Genomic DNA, 16,294 nt, shown 5'->3' with positions numbered 1-16,294 from the left:
ATAATTCCCTCAAATACAGTATTAAAGACTATAATTATACTCTGCTTTCTCTTCAGATCATATAAATGTTTTGCCTTCTACAGACTACTTATAAGTCAAGATTTGCCTTCTTATGAAGGGGCTATGCTAGAAATTTCAAACACTGTACAGAGCAACTACTAAAAACTTAATTTCTTGAAAACCTTATTGTCTCTCTTTTTTAAAATATCAGTTCTAGATACTAAGTATTTTAGCAAGATCGGTAAGTTATACAATGAAAAATAACATTCTAGGGATAACTTAAAAAAGGTTTCTCAAAGTTTTTATTAATGACATGCCAGGTGCAGTGGCTCACGCCTATAATACCAGCACTTTGGGAGACTGAGGTGGAAGGATCACAAAGTCAGGAGTTCGAGACCAGCCTGGCCAATATAGTGAAACCCCATCTCTACTAAAAATACAAAAAAATTGGCCAGGCATGGTGGCACATTCCTGTCATCCCAGCCACTCGAGAAGCTGAAGCAGGAGAACTGTTTGAACCCAGGAGGTGGAGGTTGCAGTGAGCCGAGATCACGCCACTGCACTCCAGCCCGGATGACAGAGCAAGACTCTGTCTTAAAAAAAAAAAAGAAGGCCGGGCGCGGTGGCTCAAGCCTGTAATCCCAGCACTTTGGGAGGCCGAGACGGGCGGATCACGAGGTCAGGAGATCGAGACCATCCTGGCTAACACGGTGAAACCCCGTCTCTACTAAAAATACAAAAACTAGCCGGGCGAGGTGGCGGGCGCCTGTAGTCCCAGCTACTCGGGAGGCTGAGGCAGGAGAATGGCGTAAACCCGGGAGGCGGAGCTTGCAGTGAGCTGAGATCAGGCCACTGCACTCCAGTCCGGGCGACAGAGTGAGACTCCGCCTCAAAAAAAAAAGAAAAAAAAAAGTTTTTATTAATGACATCATGGCATATCCTATTACTTTAAAAAAATGTTGCCTCAAAAACAATGTATTTGCTTTAAAATAATGTGTATTTGTTTGTTTTTCACTATAGGCAGTTCCTTTTCTTGGTACTCATCCAGTTTACACTGTTTTTCCTTTTGAATTGAAGAGATTTTTATATTTGATGGATTAATATACCTGGTTACAGGACAAACATGTGAGTTAGGGTAAGGTTCTCAGATGAGCTTCATATTTGCACTCTATATCATCGTTTGAATTTTGTCTCTTTTATTCCTTTCTCTAATATTACCGTAAATCCCTAGAGAGCCAGGATTCATTGTCCTTCTGTACCTCCAGTATGTAGGGCAACGCTCTGTTTGCCACAAGAAGACAATAACATATAGTTTTACCATTTTAAGCAGTAGGAGTTCTCTCTGTTGCCCTCATTTTTTAAAGCATAATGAACACTTTTGAGAACACATATACAAAAATAAATATGCAGGCGCTGTTTGTAGTTTTATGAAATAGCAAGAAATGTCAAAATGCATAGTATCTTGAATAAATAATTACTGTTAGAGAAAGAAAAGTGAGAACTAGAAACAGTAATAAAAAATTTTTAAATAAACTTTAAATTTTCCTAACATCTCTCATTCTTCCTACTTCATGTTGGAGAAAAAATAATTATAGTTTTTTTTTTTTTTTTTTGAGATGGAGTCTCGCTCTGTTGCCCAGGCTGGAGTGCAGTGGCTGGAACTCAGCTCACTGCAAGCTCTGCCTCCTGGGTTTACGCCATTCTCCTGCCTCAGCCTCCCGAGTAGCTGGGACTACAGGCGCCCGCCACCTTGCCCGGCTAGTTTTTCGTATGTTTTAGTAGAGACGGGGTTTCACTGTGTTAGCCCGGATGGTCTCGATCTCCTGACCTCGTGATCCGCCTGTCTCGGCCTCCCAAAGTGCTGGGGTTACAGGCTTAAGCCACCGTACCCGGCCTATAGATTATTTTTAAAACCTGATCTTCAGTTGAAGCAGCTGAGTCAAAGGGCTAACTATAATCTCAACGTACTCATCTGTTAATAATATCCAAAAACACCAAGAAATCAGTGCATATTCTGAAGAAGATAATGTCCTAAGTGGTCCCTGGACTCTAAATGATTAGCATTTGAGTTGTTTACTTCAGAAAAATACTTATGATCACCTGAAACTGAGTAGTAAAACATTTTGGCGCCGGGCGCGGTGGCTCAAGCCTGTAATCCCAGCACTTTGGGAGGCCGAGACGGGCGGATCACGAGGTTAGGAGATCGAGACCATCCTGGCGAACAAGGTGAAACCCCGACTCTACTAAAAAATACAAAAAAAAAAAAAAACTAGCCGGGCGAGGTGGCGGCGCCTGTAGTCCCAGCTACTCGGGAGGCTGAGGCAGGAGAATGGCGTGAACCCGGGAGGCGGAGCTTGCAGTGAGCTGAGATCGGGCCACTGCACTACAGCCTGGGCGATAGAGCGAGCCTCTGTCTCAAAAAAAAAAAAGAAAGAAAGAAACTGTCAAACATTTTGGCTATTCTATAACAACTGCTGTCATTAACTGCAATCTTTCCCATTCCTTTTAACTCTATGGGACAAAAAAAAAAGTAAAACAAAAGGAATAAATTGACGGTTCCTCTTGGTACAAAGAACATTTAGAAATTGTTCGATTTTGGATAAGGTAGGCCTGCATGGTTCTCTATCCTCATTGGGAAATCCATTGAAAGGATATTTACTGAGTACCTACTATGTGCCAGGAATTGTGCTATGTGCTAGGAATAACAAGAAGTGGCCTGTTAAAAGATTACAATTTTTGCTGAGGCAATTATGACTAAGTACAATATTCAAAAATCAAAATAATCAGGAAATTACCAATTCCATTTTACTTCTTAGGCTGTATTAATAGAAGCCAATACAAGTTTAGTACACAAGAATCATGGATTCAATTGTGCAGTGAACAATCTGGGGCTATATGACTTAATGCTCCAAAAATAAAAGTTATATGAAGAACTGAAGTAAACTTGTTGCTCAGTCCTATCTAAGGTCTTCATGGCCATGTGAACCCAACTCCATGTAAAAACCAACTTACAAGACATTTTATGAAAGCTTCTATGAAAACAGCATACTAGGTCTTTCAGTCTTTAAATAAAAATGAATTGACATGTAAAATTCAATCTTTCTTTTGTCATTTATCAGGTGATCTTTCACCATTTTAATTCAATCTCAACACCTTATAAAACATATTACTGATTTGATATTTTCCATTAATTGGGCTAATTGGCTGAAGTAACACGTTGTACATGTTCCAAAACAATTTGAAATGAGCATGTAAACATTGCAGTAAGCTTTTCCTTTCCAATGTTGTTATCTGTCCAACTACCCATAATAAAAGAAAACCATTATCCATCAACAACAAATAGAAGGCTTTTCAGCTTATAATATTCACAGATGCAAAGGCCAAAAGAAAGTAGAAAATGCAGAACCAAGCAAGCAGATGATTTATCTTCCACCCTACCTACCCTTCCTTATTTCTAAATGTCCTCATTTTAGGAAAACAAAATTAGAAAATTCATATGGTTAATACCATGAGATAACTACAGTACTTACCTAAAACTTTTTTTGTAAGAAATATAAGGGATGTGAGCATATTTTACAACAATGTGTATGTAAGTATCCAAGATTGTTTATTACAGTTTAAACATATAGGTAATTCTTTCATATTTTCTTGTATATTTATACATTTTCATAGTAAAATGTTTGAAAAATATTAGTCTAAAATAAAAATAATAGTATCAGGGTTTCTCAGCCTCAGAGCTATTAACATGTTGGCTGGGATAATTCTTTGTTATGAGGGGCTGTCCTACGTAGTCTAAGATATTTAGCAACATCTTAGCACCCCTCAGTTCTAACAGTGAAAAAGGTCTCCAAACATTGCTAAATGTCCCCTGGGGGAAGGGTAAAGCAAAACAAAACTATCCCCCGTGAAAGAACACTGGTCTATAGGCAGGATTTATATTTGGGTGTAATTTTTTTTTCTTTTTCTTTTTTGAGAGGAAGTTTCGCTCTTGTCATCCAGGCTGGAGTGCAGTGGCACACTCTTGGCTCACTGCAACCTCTGCCTCCCAGGTTCAAGCAATTCTCCTGCCTCAGCCTCCTGAGTAGCTGGGATTACAGGCACCTGCCACCACGCCCAGCTAATTTTTGTATGTTAGTAGAGATGGGGTTTCACCATGTTGGTGAGGCTGGTCTCGAATGCCTGACCTCAAGTGAGCTGCCTGCCTTGGCCTCCCAAAGTGCTGGGGTGACAGGAATTGGGTGTAATTTTTATATAAAATAGATGATGTATTTGTATGCTTCTGCTTTTATTTTTCAAATTTCATTTTTTTATTCCTTTTCAGAGAAGGGGTCTCACTATATCACCCAGGCTGGTCTCAAACTCCTGGGCTCAAGCAATCCTCCCACCTCGGCCTCCCAAAATGCTGGGATTATAGGCATGAGCCACTGCACCTGGCCTGCTTTTCATTAAAACTTCAATCTATTTCTAAATTGCCATTAAAAAAAAAAAATTTGAAAGTTTCTAAATTAAACCAAAGCTTGTTTTTCTTTTTCTTTCTTTTACCTTTCATTGTATTTCCCAACAGTTGGTCTGCCTCAGACTCATATTCTGAGACAGAAACAGTGGTCTCTAAGAAAAACAGGGCATTGTTTTCCTTGGTAGATTCCGTGAAGTCTCCTGTACTTTGGAGCAAGTTCACAATGGAAACTTTCATGTCTTCCATTAGACTTGTGGGGGTAAAGGAACTTGGATCGGTGAAAGCAGGTGATCTCTCATTCCCATGCACTATTAGCAGGGCTGTGCCCGTGTGTGTTTCCCCTTCAGGCAGCTCCAGAGCCACCTCTGCAGCCTCTGTCCAAGGCTGGCCCCCTTCCATACCCTCATGGTTTACTTGTGCTGTCTGAGACATCTCCGTTCTCACCTGAGTCTCTTCATTGTCTCCAAGCTTGGGGGTCCTTATCCAGCTTACACTCTCTAATTTGGTGTCATCCCACTCATCACTTAAGGCAGAGACAGCTGGAACAGCTGCGCTGACACTCACTGTGACTTCTGGGGCTCCCAGCAGACTGTCAGTTTCTGGCTCAACACTCAGGGTGTACTCGGAAGTTGCAAATGGTTGCTTGGTGGCAGCAGCCTGGGTGTTATCAGCTGTCATCTGTGAAGGCTTCTCCTTATCAGGTGTGAGGCTTCCAGGCTCAGTGCCTGCTGTGGACTCAGCACCAGGAAAATAAGTTGTCCTGTGGTCTGTGTCTGCTTCAAATTTCTCAGTCCTCGGATTGGTGGTTAGCATTTCCTTAGTATTCACATAGGGTGAAGGTGAATGTCCCAAACCAGCTCCTTCCTGACTTTCAGTTGCAAGTGATTGGTTATCCATATACTTCAGAAAACCTTTTGTGGTTTCTGTGATCTCTTCTACAATGGGCTGAAAGTTAGTGCTCATAAGGAGTTCCTCCTTTCCATCAATAGTCAGAGAAGCAGTCGCAGTGATAGCAATGGTTAACATGGCCTTGGAAAGTCCACTTTCAGGAGATATTCTCTCTGGTTGGCTAGAACCAAATACTTCTTCAACTGCAGGGACAGCCGACTCAGTAGCAGTGGAAACACCAGGGCGTTCAGTCTGCATGAGCCCAGCTCGTCCAGGCTGGGTTTCTTTGTTAATAGAGAATGCTTTATTTAATGATGTTGCCGAAGGTCCTGCTGACACCATCATTGGATCTTCAGAGACCACCGGTTGGGGTGTCTGCTTTGAGGTAATGGAGCTATTTTCTAGGTCGTCGGTGTTCATCTTATCAGACTGCCCTTTATCCGCATGAACATGTGCTATCTCCCTCCTTTCTATTTTGGGGAAGGCCAGACATTGTGTGGCAACGTTGAAAAGTAGAAGGTTACAGAAAGCCAAACAAATGTGCAGTATAATCGGTCCACTCATAGTGGAAGAGAAATGGCACGTACACTGGCAGAGTTGACAAGTCCAGTAATTGAATCCTGCAGAAAAACAAAGCATATCAAACTGTCATATAAATACGTGTTGTAAATAAGTCTCTTTAAATTAAACCGTAAGTAAAATAATCTCCTTGACTTTATAACACACAGAGATGGTAGGTAGGAGAGGACTGTTCTATTTCTTTGTACCTTTGAGACATGGATAACCCAGTTCATTTTTCCCTGCTGAATTTTGCTGATTTAACTTGAGGTTCCCTAGAAAAAGGTACACATAGTTCAAGTATTAAGTTCATTGTTTCTTAAATACCTACTTGAAATAAATTACCCTTGAAGTCACATTTGCAATATTCTCTCCAAATTCCTCTATTAACCATGTAGTCAAATGATGTAGAAATAGCAACATGTCAAAGAAATAAAAAGTCTTATACATTCATTCAAATAACTTTTTAAGTGTTGCCACATTCTGAATGCTTGTGGCCCCCAGAATTCATGTGTTGAAACCTAATCAGCAACATGGTGGTATTAGGAAGCGAGGCCTTTGAGAATTGATGACTTCATGAGGGCAGAACCCTCATGAATGGGATTTGTGCCCTTATAAAAGAGACCCCAGGGCCAGGCACGGTGGCTCACACCTGTAATCCCAGCACTTTGGGAGGCCAGTGTGAGTGCATCACCTGAGGTCAGGAGTTAAGAGACCAGCCTGGCCAACATCGTGAAACCCCGTCTCTACTAAAAATACAAAAATTAGCTGGGAGAGGTAGCAGACATCTGTAATCCCAGCTACTCAGGAGGCTGTGGCGAGAGAATCGCTTGAACCTGGAAGGCGGAGATTACATTGAGCTGAGATCATGCCATTGCACTACAGACTATGCAACAAGAGCAAAACTCTGTCTCAAAAAAAAAAAAAGAGAGAGAGAGAGAGACCCCAGGCCAGGCGCGGTAGCTCACGCCTGTAATCCCCGCATTTTAGGAGGCCGAGACCAGCAGATCACTTGAGGTCAGGAGTTTGAGACCAGCCTGGCCAACATGGTGAAATCCCATCTCTAATAAAAATACAAAAATTAGCCAGGCATGGTGGCGCAAACCTGTAATCCCAACTGCTCGGGAGGCTGAGGCAGGAGAATTGCTTAAACCTGGGAGGTGGAGGTTGCAGTGAGCTAAGATCATGCCACTGCACTCCAACCTGGACAGGAGACTCCATCTCAAAAATAAATAAATAAATAATAAATAAATAAATAAATAAATAAAATAAAAGAGGGCCAGGCAAGGTGGCTCACGCCTGTAATCCCAGCACTTTGGGAGACAGAGGCAGTCAGATCACCTGAGGTCAGGAGTTCAACAACAGCCTGGCCAACATGGTGAAACCCCGTCTCAACTAAAAATACAAAAAAATTAGCTGGGCGTGGTAGCAGGCATCTGTAATCCCAGCTACTTGGGAGGCTGAGGAAGGCGAATCACTTGAACCCGGGAGGCAGAGGTTGCAATGGGCCGAGATCGCGCCATCACAGTCCAGCCTGGGCGACAAGAGGGAAACTCCGTCTTGAAATAATAAAATAAAATAAAGAGACACCCCAAGAGCTCCCTGGCCCCTTCCACCATGTAGGACACAGCGAAAAGGTGCCTTCTGTGAACCAGAAAGTGGACCCTACCCAGACACCAAATCTACTGACACCTTGACCTTGGACTTCCCAGTCTCCAGAACTGTGAGCAATAAATTTCTGTTGTTTACAAACATCCTGTTTATTATACTTTGTTATAGCAGCCCAAATGGACTAAGAAAAGTGTGTTTGAAAACACTAAATATCATCACTAAATGCTGAATACCAGTTACTTTTAAGAGGTTTTAAAAGTAAGTAAATAGTTTTCTTTTTTTTTTTTTTATTATACTTTAAGTTCTAGGGTACATGTGCATGACGTTTATATTATGTTAAACTCCCCAATGCAATCCCTCCCTCCTCCCCCCTCCCCATGATAGGCCCCAGTGTGTGATGTTCCCCTTCCGGAGTCCAAGTGATCTCATTGTTCAGTTCCCACCTATGAGTGAGAACATGCGGTGTTTGGTTTTCTGTTCTTGTGATAGTTTGCTAAGAATGATGGTTTCCAGCTGCATCCATGTCCCTACAAAGGACGCAAACTCATCCTTTTTTATGGCTGCATAGTATTCCATGGTGTATATGTGCCATATTTTCTTAATCCAGTCTGTCACAGATGGACATTTGGGTTGATTCCAAGTCTTTGCAGTAAATAGTTTTCAATGAAAATGTGTCTTTTAGCTCTTTTTCTTCAGCGAGGCAGCCGAGCAGCAGACGCAGAGATGCAGATCTTTGTGAAGACCCTCATGGACAAGACCATCACCCTTGAGATCGAGCCCAGTGACACTATTTAGAATGTCAAAGCCAAAATTCAAGACAAGGAAGGGTATCCCACCTGACCAGCAGCATCTGATACTTTCTGGGAAACAGCTGGAGGATGGCCGCACTCTCTCAGGCTACAACATCCAGAAAGAGTCCACCCTAAACCTGGTGCTGTGCCTGCGAGGTGGCATTATTGAGCCTTTCCTCCGCCAGCTCACCCAGAAATACAACTGCGACAAGATGATCTGCTGCAAGTGCTATGCTTGCCTGCACCCCCGTGCTATCAACTGCCGCAAGAAGAAATGTGGCCACAGCAACAACCTGCACCCCAAGAAGAAGGTCAAATAAGGTTCTTCCTTCCTCGAAGGGCAGCAGCCTTCTGCCCAGGACCCATGGCCTTGGAGCCTCAATAAAGTGTCCCTTTCGTTGACTACAGCAGAAAAAAGAAAAAAAGAAAGAAAGAAAATATGTATTTTAAATGCTTAAGTCATTTGTTATCTCTGCAACAACTATACAAATTACAGGCAAAACATGTTTCAAAATTGAAGGATCTGAAAAGGTTTAAGAGTTTAAGCAAGGTTAATAGTTTCAGAAAAAAACAAAATATATTTTAAAATTAGCAATCTTTACTGAATATCCATTATTATAAGATAAAAAATGTATTGTAGTATTTAAAATAAACTACTCACATTCTCATTACAACTAAAACTATATTAAAATTGTTAATTTTCCCCCAAATTTAAGGGTTTCAGTTCTCTTTTTTATTTATGTTGCTAAGTAGGACCTTTTCTCTTCCCATCATCAGAAATTTCTCAGAGATGCTGCAAGTTTTCTAGAAAATTAAACCTTGAAACTCAAATTCTAAAATAAAAACCTCCACTTTATAAAGTTTACATTTTTTCCTTTCTTTCATGTCTAATCATTCAATGATCTAAGTTAAGCAAATGATGTGCAATGTGAAATTTATAAATTTATTATCATAGGGCCTTCTTCCCTTAAGGAGTTTCAAAGCTTCCATGTGTTATCTCATTTAGTCTTGTAGGTCCTTTCAAGAAGGAAGAAAGGTAAAGTCCTCAGGACATGATCTACACGGCTGAAGACAAAAAGAAGGCTGAATTTTCTTTCCTTCCTCTTTTTTTTGTTTCTTTTCTTTTCTTTCTTTTTTTTTTCTTGAGACGGAGTTTCACTCTGTTGCCCAGGCTGGAATGCAGTGCGAGTCAGCTCACTGCAACCTCCAGCTCCCGAGTTCTTGTGCCTCAGCCTCCCGAGTAGCTGGGACTACAGGCGTGCACCACCATGCCCAGCTAATTTTTGTATTTTTATTAGAGATGGGGTTTCACCATGTTGGCCAGACTGGTCTTGAACTCCTGACCTCAAGTGATCCAACTGCCTCAGCCTCCCAAAGTGCTGAAATTACAGGTGTGAGCTCCCCTCCCCTTCCCTTCCTTCTCTTTTTTTCTTTCCCCAGGCTGGACTTGAACTCCTGGGCTCTGGCAATCCTCCTGCATCAAGCTCCTAAGTAAGTAGGACCACAGGCACGCACCACCACACAGCACAAGAAGACTGACTTTTTCTATGTGAGAAAAAAAGGAATCCATGGATTTAGAGCCAAGGCTTCCTGCCAACTACCACCACCATATGAGTGTACCATCTTGGAAATTGGTCCAGCAGCCCCAGTCAGCCCTTCGGATGACTGCACCCCTGGCTGACATCTTGACTACACCTTCTTGAAAGACTTTGTGCCAGAACCATGCAGCTAAGTTACTTCCAAATTTGTGATGCATAGAACTGGTACAAAATAACAAATAATTATTGTTATTTCAAGCCACTAAGCTTTGGGGTAACTTGTTACACAGAAATCTTGAGTCCATGATGCTTCAGGGAAATACAGGAATGGAATGGCATCATGAGTATAATAGTGTCATGTGCAGAAAAGAAACAGCATATCAGGGATTACAAATTTAGCAGAAGAAAACGGAAGCCAGAGATGACTAAAAGAAACGTAAGTCCCCAAAGAATCTGCAAGGATAATGAGAGGGATGCTAAGTTTCCCCATATGCAAAGGGAGTTTGAAACAAACATATCTGAATATTAAATTACATACTGTTAGTTAGCATTGTTTTTGTTTGTTTGTATGTTTGTTTTTGAGATAGGGTCTCACTCTGTTGCCCAGACTGGAGTGCACTGATGCCATCTCGGCTCACTGCAACCTCCGTCACCCAGGTTCAAGTGATTCTCCTGCCGCAGCCCCCCAAGTAGCTGGGATTACAGGTGCCCACTACCACACCCAGCTAATTTTTGTATTTTTAATAGAGATGGGGTTTCACCATCTTGGCCAGGCTGGTCTCGAACTTCTGACCCCAAGTGATCCACCTGCCTCAACCTCCCAATGTGCTAGGATTACAGGCATGAGCCACCGTGCCCATCTTCTCTTTTTTTGAGACAAGAGTCTTGCTCTGTCACCCAGGTTGGAGTGCAGTGGTGCGATCTCAGCTCACTGCTCCCTCCACCTTCTGGGTTCAAGCGATTCTCCTGCCTCAACTTCCTAAGTAGCTGGGATTACAGGTGCCCGCCATCACACCCAGCTAATTTTTGTATTTTTAGTAGAGACAGGGTTTCACCATTTGGCCAGGCTGGTCTCAAACTCCTGACCTCAAGCGATCCACCCACCTCAGTCTCCCAAAGTGCTGGGATTACAGGCGTAAGCCACCACACCTGGCTGCATTATTCTTTTTAAAAAAGAGAAAATGGCAAAGATATTTGATAAAGGGGAAACAGCATGTGCCACAGCATGTCAACATTCTGGACATTAGTTATCACTGTACTTTAGATGAGCTAGGATGTACTCTAATTCATAGCCAGGTAACAGATCACTGAATTTGGCTTGATGCCTCTATTTGCCTTCCTTAAAACAAAAACGTAGTGAAGGGGCCAGATGCAGTGGCTCATACCTGTAGTCCCAATGCTTTGGGAGGCCAAGGCAGGAGGATTATCTGAGTCCAGGAGTTTGAGACCAACCTGAGCAACATGGCAAAATCTCATCTCTACAAAATTAGCCAGGCACATGCCAGTAGATCCAACTACTCAGGAGGTTGAAGTGGGAGAATCACTTGAGCCCAAAAAGTCAAGACTGCAGTGAGCCATGATCACACCACTGCACCCCATTCTGGGTGACAAAGAAAAGCCCCGTCTCAAAAACAAACAGACAACAACAACAACAACAACAAAAACATACGAGGCCTGGCGCAGTGGCTCACACCTGTAATCCCAGCACTTTGGAAGGCCGAGGCGGGTGGATCATGAGGCCAGGAGATTGAGAACATCCTGGCTCACACGGTGAAACCCCATCTCCACTAAAAATACAAAAAAATTAGCCAGGAGTGGTGGCGGGCACCTGTAGTCCCAGCTATTCAGGAGGCTGAGGCAGGAGAACGGCATGAACCTGGGAGGCAGAGCTTGCAGTGAGCCAAGATCGTGCCACTGCACTCCAGCCTGGGTGACAGAGGGAAACTCCATCTCAAAATATACATACATATATATATATATATGATAGCTGTGAAACAAGAGTATTGACAGTCAATGAAATTACACCTTTGGGTTTCTGTTCAGACAAATTCACCTACTAAATTCTATCTATGTGCTTGAAGAGTCATAAAAGCTATAGAACTCTGTGGTTCATTCCTGATCCATTCAGGTAGCTGCTCCTTCCTAAACAAATACTTGTTCTATTCAGTGAAATCTTACTAAACGTGTGGCCTAAAACCTTGGCCTACATGACCCCATACTTCTGAACAAAAATCTGAAAACCCCAGGCCATCATGAATGGTAATAGAGTTTAGAGGGACTTGGGCTGGCATCAGAAAAATGATTCCTGAATCGTAGCTTTATTGATGTTAAAACTTGCTATATGATACTGAGCAAGTGGCCCCAGTTTCTCCTTTGACAAAATGAGGAATTAAAATAATCATTGAAATCCCTTCTTCATCCATGATTTTATTCTTATACCTCACCTATATGACATAAAATAAAAATACACATATGTCTATATTCCTATAATGTTGCCATCAAGTAGGAAAGGCACTCAAATGGTGGAGCAGATGCTTTATGTGTTATGTGTATGTTATGGAGTCGTGTGGACTGAGAGAAAAATTTTACAAACAAATCAGACCAAGGGAAGAAGGGATAAATAATAAAGACTTAATACAGCCCCACTGCCTTTCCAAAACATAATTTTCCTTCAAAGTTTTATTTTCATCTGTATCTTGGGTTTTAGAAGTTTTGTGTGAAGGGAATTCTGCTATTGCTCCAAAAGACTTTCCTTCTGTGATTGTCAGCCACCTGCTTTCTAAATTCAATTAAAACAGAAAGAGTGGGGGTGAACCACAACCCTTTGCTTTTTTCCCCTTTTTCATAGGCATTTATGCAAGCTTTCTCTATGTATTGAGGCCATATGTTCCCTCTCCCCACTATTGAAAGCAACGCTTGTACGTTAAAAGGAAAAAAGACAACCTGTAAGAAGAATAACAGGGAATACGCCTGCAACTCAGATAAACTGATAGATGACCTTCAAATTCCCAGATTTTCTCCATCTTTCAAAGCCCAGTATAGGTTCATGTAGTCACTCCCATTAGTCTGATGTCCCACAATGGGAGTTACATGACGCTCAAGAATAAATAAGAGAAGACTGTTGTTAATTTGACAATATTTCTAAACCTAAATAACCATCTGCAACCATATTTTAAGGCTATGAGCCTTTTCCTTTTTCCTCAATACTGTATCCCCTTCCTGGCAATGTGCCTGGCACAGAAGAAATGCTCAGTAAATATTGGCTGAACAAACAGATGAATGTCTATAGCCCACTTTGCTGGAAGAAGTGGAAGGAGGAGAGATTCCATTGCATATTAGAATTCTATGTCTTAATTATCTTCAATTAGCTCAATCATAAGAATATTTAACAAACAAACAAAAAGAACATTCCTCTTACTTTTCCCTCCCACTGTGTATTTGGATGCTGCTTTCTTTTCACTGTCTCTCTCGATGCAAATTAATTCAGATAAATAAGCTCTAACCAAATTACCAACCGATGTTGGGTATCAGCTTTGAATAGCTTAAAAAGCATCTCCTTCAGAGCAGATCAGTAGCACTTTGTCGATCATTTGCTATCAAGGTATCTATCCTAATAGCTTGGCAGTCTTCTGAACAATTTACTGCATTTCTGCCACCAGTGAGCAAGATAAGCTGTTCTCTCAGGCTTTATCTTTGACAATCTTACATAGCTACAGTCCAGAATCTGTTTCTTTGTCAAGTCTAGGCATATTCAAGTTTCAAAGACAAATGAAAGGCAACATAAAAAAATACCAGCCTTGGCCATCTGGTTCATCAGATTTTGTAAGCACTGGGTCAATATTTTTTCCAACTAAAATGAATACTGCTATTTCAGTACGTTACCAAAATGAAAACACAAAAGGGAAACCAATATGTTAAATCATTCTCACCAGTGATGAAGCTACTATTTCCAGTGTAAACTGAGTTTCACATATAATATTAAGGCACAATGAACATCGCCCCAAGAGTACTCAAGACAAGGGAGGGCTGTAGAGTTTGCCGATAAACTAGTGACAGTTGGCTTTATATTTTCCTTTTCTTATGATATACAAAAAAACTACAGAGAGATACTGTGGGGTAGGTGAAGAAAGCTACCTCATCTTGGCTTTTCATTGTCAACTGTAAGTTACTTTGATGACACTTCAAACACAACCATCATCTGAACTTTGGTGGCCACCTTGAACTCTTCTCTCCTTTACATTCTAGATTCACAACTGCTGTGGATCCTCCTCCCATAACTTCTTTTGGAATTGTAACTTCTGATCACCTCACTGGATTGTTAGTATTTTAAATGCCTCTTAATCGATGACCTTGTCTAGGCTCTCTCCTCTCCAATCTATTTTATATAATCCAGATTTTTTTTTTTTTTTGAGACAAAGTCTCACTCTGTCACCAGGCTGGAGTGCAGTGGCGAGATCTCAGCTCACAGCAACCTCCGCTTCCCAGGTTCAAGCGATTCTCCTGCCTCAGCCTCCCAAGTAGCTGGGACCACAAGCGCACGCCACCACTCCCAGCTAATTTTTGTGTTTTTAGTAGAGATAGGGTTTCACCATGTTGGCCGGGATGGTCTCAATCCCTTGACCTCATGATTCGCCCGCCTCAGTCTCCCAAATTGCTGGGATTATAGGTGTGAGCCACCACACCCAGCCAGTTTATTCTGAAGACTAAAAATTGCAATAATCAATCAAAGACAGCTACCACTTGGGAGCTGCTATGTGCCAAGCATTCTAAGTGCCCAATGGAAATTATCTTATTTAATCCTTACAACAACCTAATAAGGTAGATACTGTCGTTATTCCCACTTTTTAGATGAGGAAAACAACAGGCCAGTAGAGGATAAGTAACTTGCCTAAGGAATAGTGTCTCTTTTTGATCTTTTGGATTCTGTAAGAATTCAAGGTCCCTACCTTTGCCACACAACTCTCTGCTTTCCTAAAACACAACATATAATGTCCCCAAATATACAATTGCCAAGGTCCATATCTAATAATGCAACCCTGCACCATGGTGCCCAGTATAAACACCATCATCAGTCATATACATAGCACTTTTAAGTGCCATACTCATCTCAGGCTCTTAAGTTGGTTTTTGTTTTGTTTTGTTTTGTTTTCGAGATGGAATCTTGCTCTGTTGTCCAGGCTGGAGAGCAGTGGCATGATCTCGGCTCAAAACAACCTCCACCTCCCAGGTTCAAGCAATTCTCCTGCCTCAGCCTACCGAGTAGCTAGGATTATAGGCACCCACCACCATGTCCCACTAATTTTTGTATTCTTAGTAGAAATGGGGTTTCACCTTGTTGGCCAGGCTGCTCTCGAACTCTTGGCTTCGTGATCCACCCACTTTGGCCTCCCAAAGTGCTGGGATTACAGGCATGAGCCATCGTGCTCAGCATTCAGGCTCCCAAGTTTTGAGGATGACACTGTACGACCCGTGGTTCCCTGCCCAGGTATCCAAACCCTGGCCTCCCAGGTCACGTCCCATTCTGGCCCATTCTTTCCCCACCCTTCTCCTAGCTCCTGTAGCATGAATTGTCATGTAAGTCTCAGCACCTCAAATGAGATTGTGTTCTTTGCACACAAACACTAGTCTTTACCATTCCTTTTTTTGCCACATAATTAGCAATAAGGGTAGGCACAAAGAGGAGAGATTCCATAAATATTTGTTGGCATGATGTGAATATAAATAACCATTTAAGAATGTGAAAAAGAATGTTTAGAGTCTTTATTTTGTACTGTAAGATTTTTTTAATGACATTTCATGGTCTAACTGTGTCTAATTGTATGTTTTATTCAATACCTAGCCAATTTTGTCTACTTATTTAATGTGCCACTCTAACAATAACTTATATGTTCCCATTTCTGCTATATTTTAATGTTTCAGAGTTTATTTCATACACACACACACACAACAGACCAACAGTTGCAGGTAACAAGTCTTACAGCTTCAGGTCAACATGATTGAAATACCATCTCACCTTTTGAAATACAATTAGTGACTCTCTGATGAGGGGGAAAGTGTCTTAATAATCCTTGTGTCTTCATAATCTTTCCATTTTGTGTCTTTGTGTCTTAACAATCTTCCCATTTTGTTCTTTTCATGACCATTCCTCAATGACTAATTTATCATTGTCTTACTTTTCCTTTTTTTAAATCCTTAAGGTTCTTACTGCCAATACTATCTTATTGCCGATACTATTGTATTTATTTAAAGCTGAGCTTATAAAGACTTTCACCCTATTAACCCAGCTGTGGCACATGGCATTAAGGTACCACATTTCTGATTCACTGTGCTACTGACAAACATCACTGGTCTGTTATATTGCTTTAGGATCTGGGCTGCAGATATCCTTCACCATAAATTAAATAGCTGAATAACAGACGATCCTTTCAGCAGCATGTTCCATCACAATGGAA

General features: G+C 41.5%; 1 protein-coding gene and 1 pseudogene across 1 annotated transcript in view; one reads left to right on the top strand and one right to left on the bottom strand.

The window, feature by feature from the left end:
- Positions 1-5,961, bottom strand: part of ARMH4 (armadillo like helical domain containing 4) — a 151,878-nt gene extending 145,917 nt beyond the window's left edge. Inside the window, exon 1 of the mRNA XM_033187912.1 lies at positions 4,543-5,961. Coding sequence (XP_033043803.1) covers positions 4,543-5,908 — 1,366 coding nt within the window. The 5' untranslated portion in view covers positions 5,909-5,961. The remainder of the gene's footprint in view (positions 1-4,542) is intronic.
- A 2,193-nt stretch (positions 5,962-8,154) lies between these two features.
- LOC117069577 lies at positions 8,155-8,690 on the top strand (annotated as a pseudogene).
- Positions 8,691-16,294: the final 7,604 nt, after the last annotated feature.

This window comes from Trachypithecus francoisi, unplaced genomic scaffold (assembly GCF_009764315.1).
Source record: "Trachypithecus francoisi isolate TF-2019V2 unplaced genomic scaffold, Tfra_2.0 Lachesis_group3, whole genome shotgun sequence".
Lineage (NCBI taxonomy): Eukaryota > Metazoa > Chordata > Mammalia > Primates > Cercopithecidae > Trachypithecus > Trachypithecus francoisi.
Note: the sequence above shows the minus strand (reverse complement) of the source record. Positions and strands in the feature narration are given on the sequence as shown.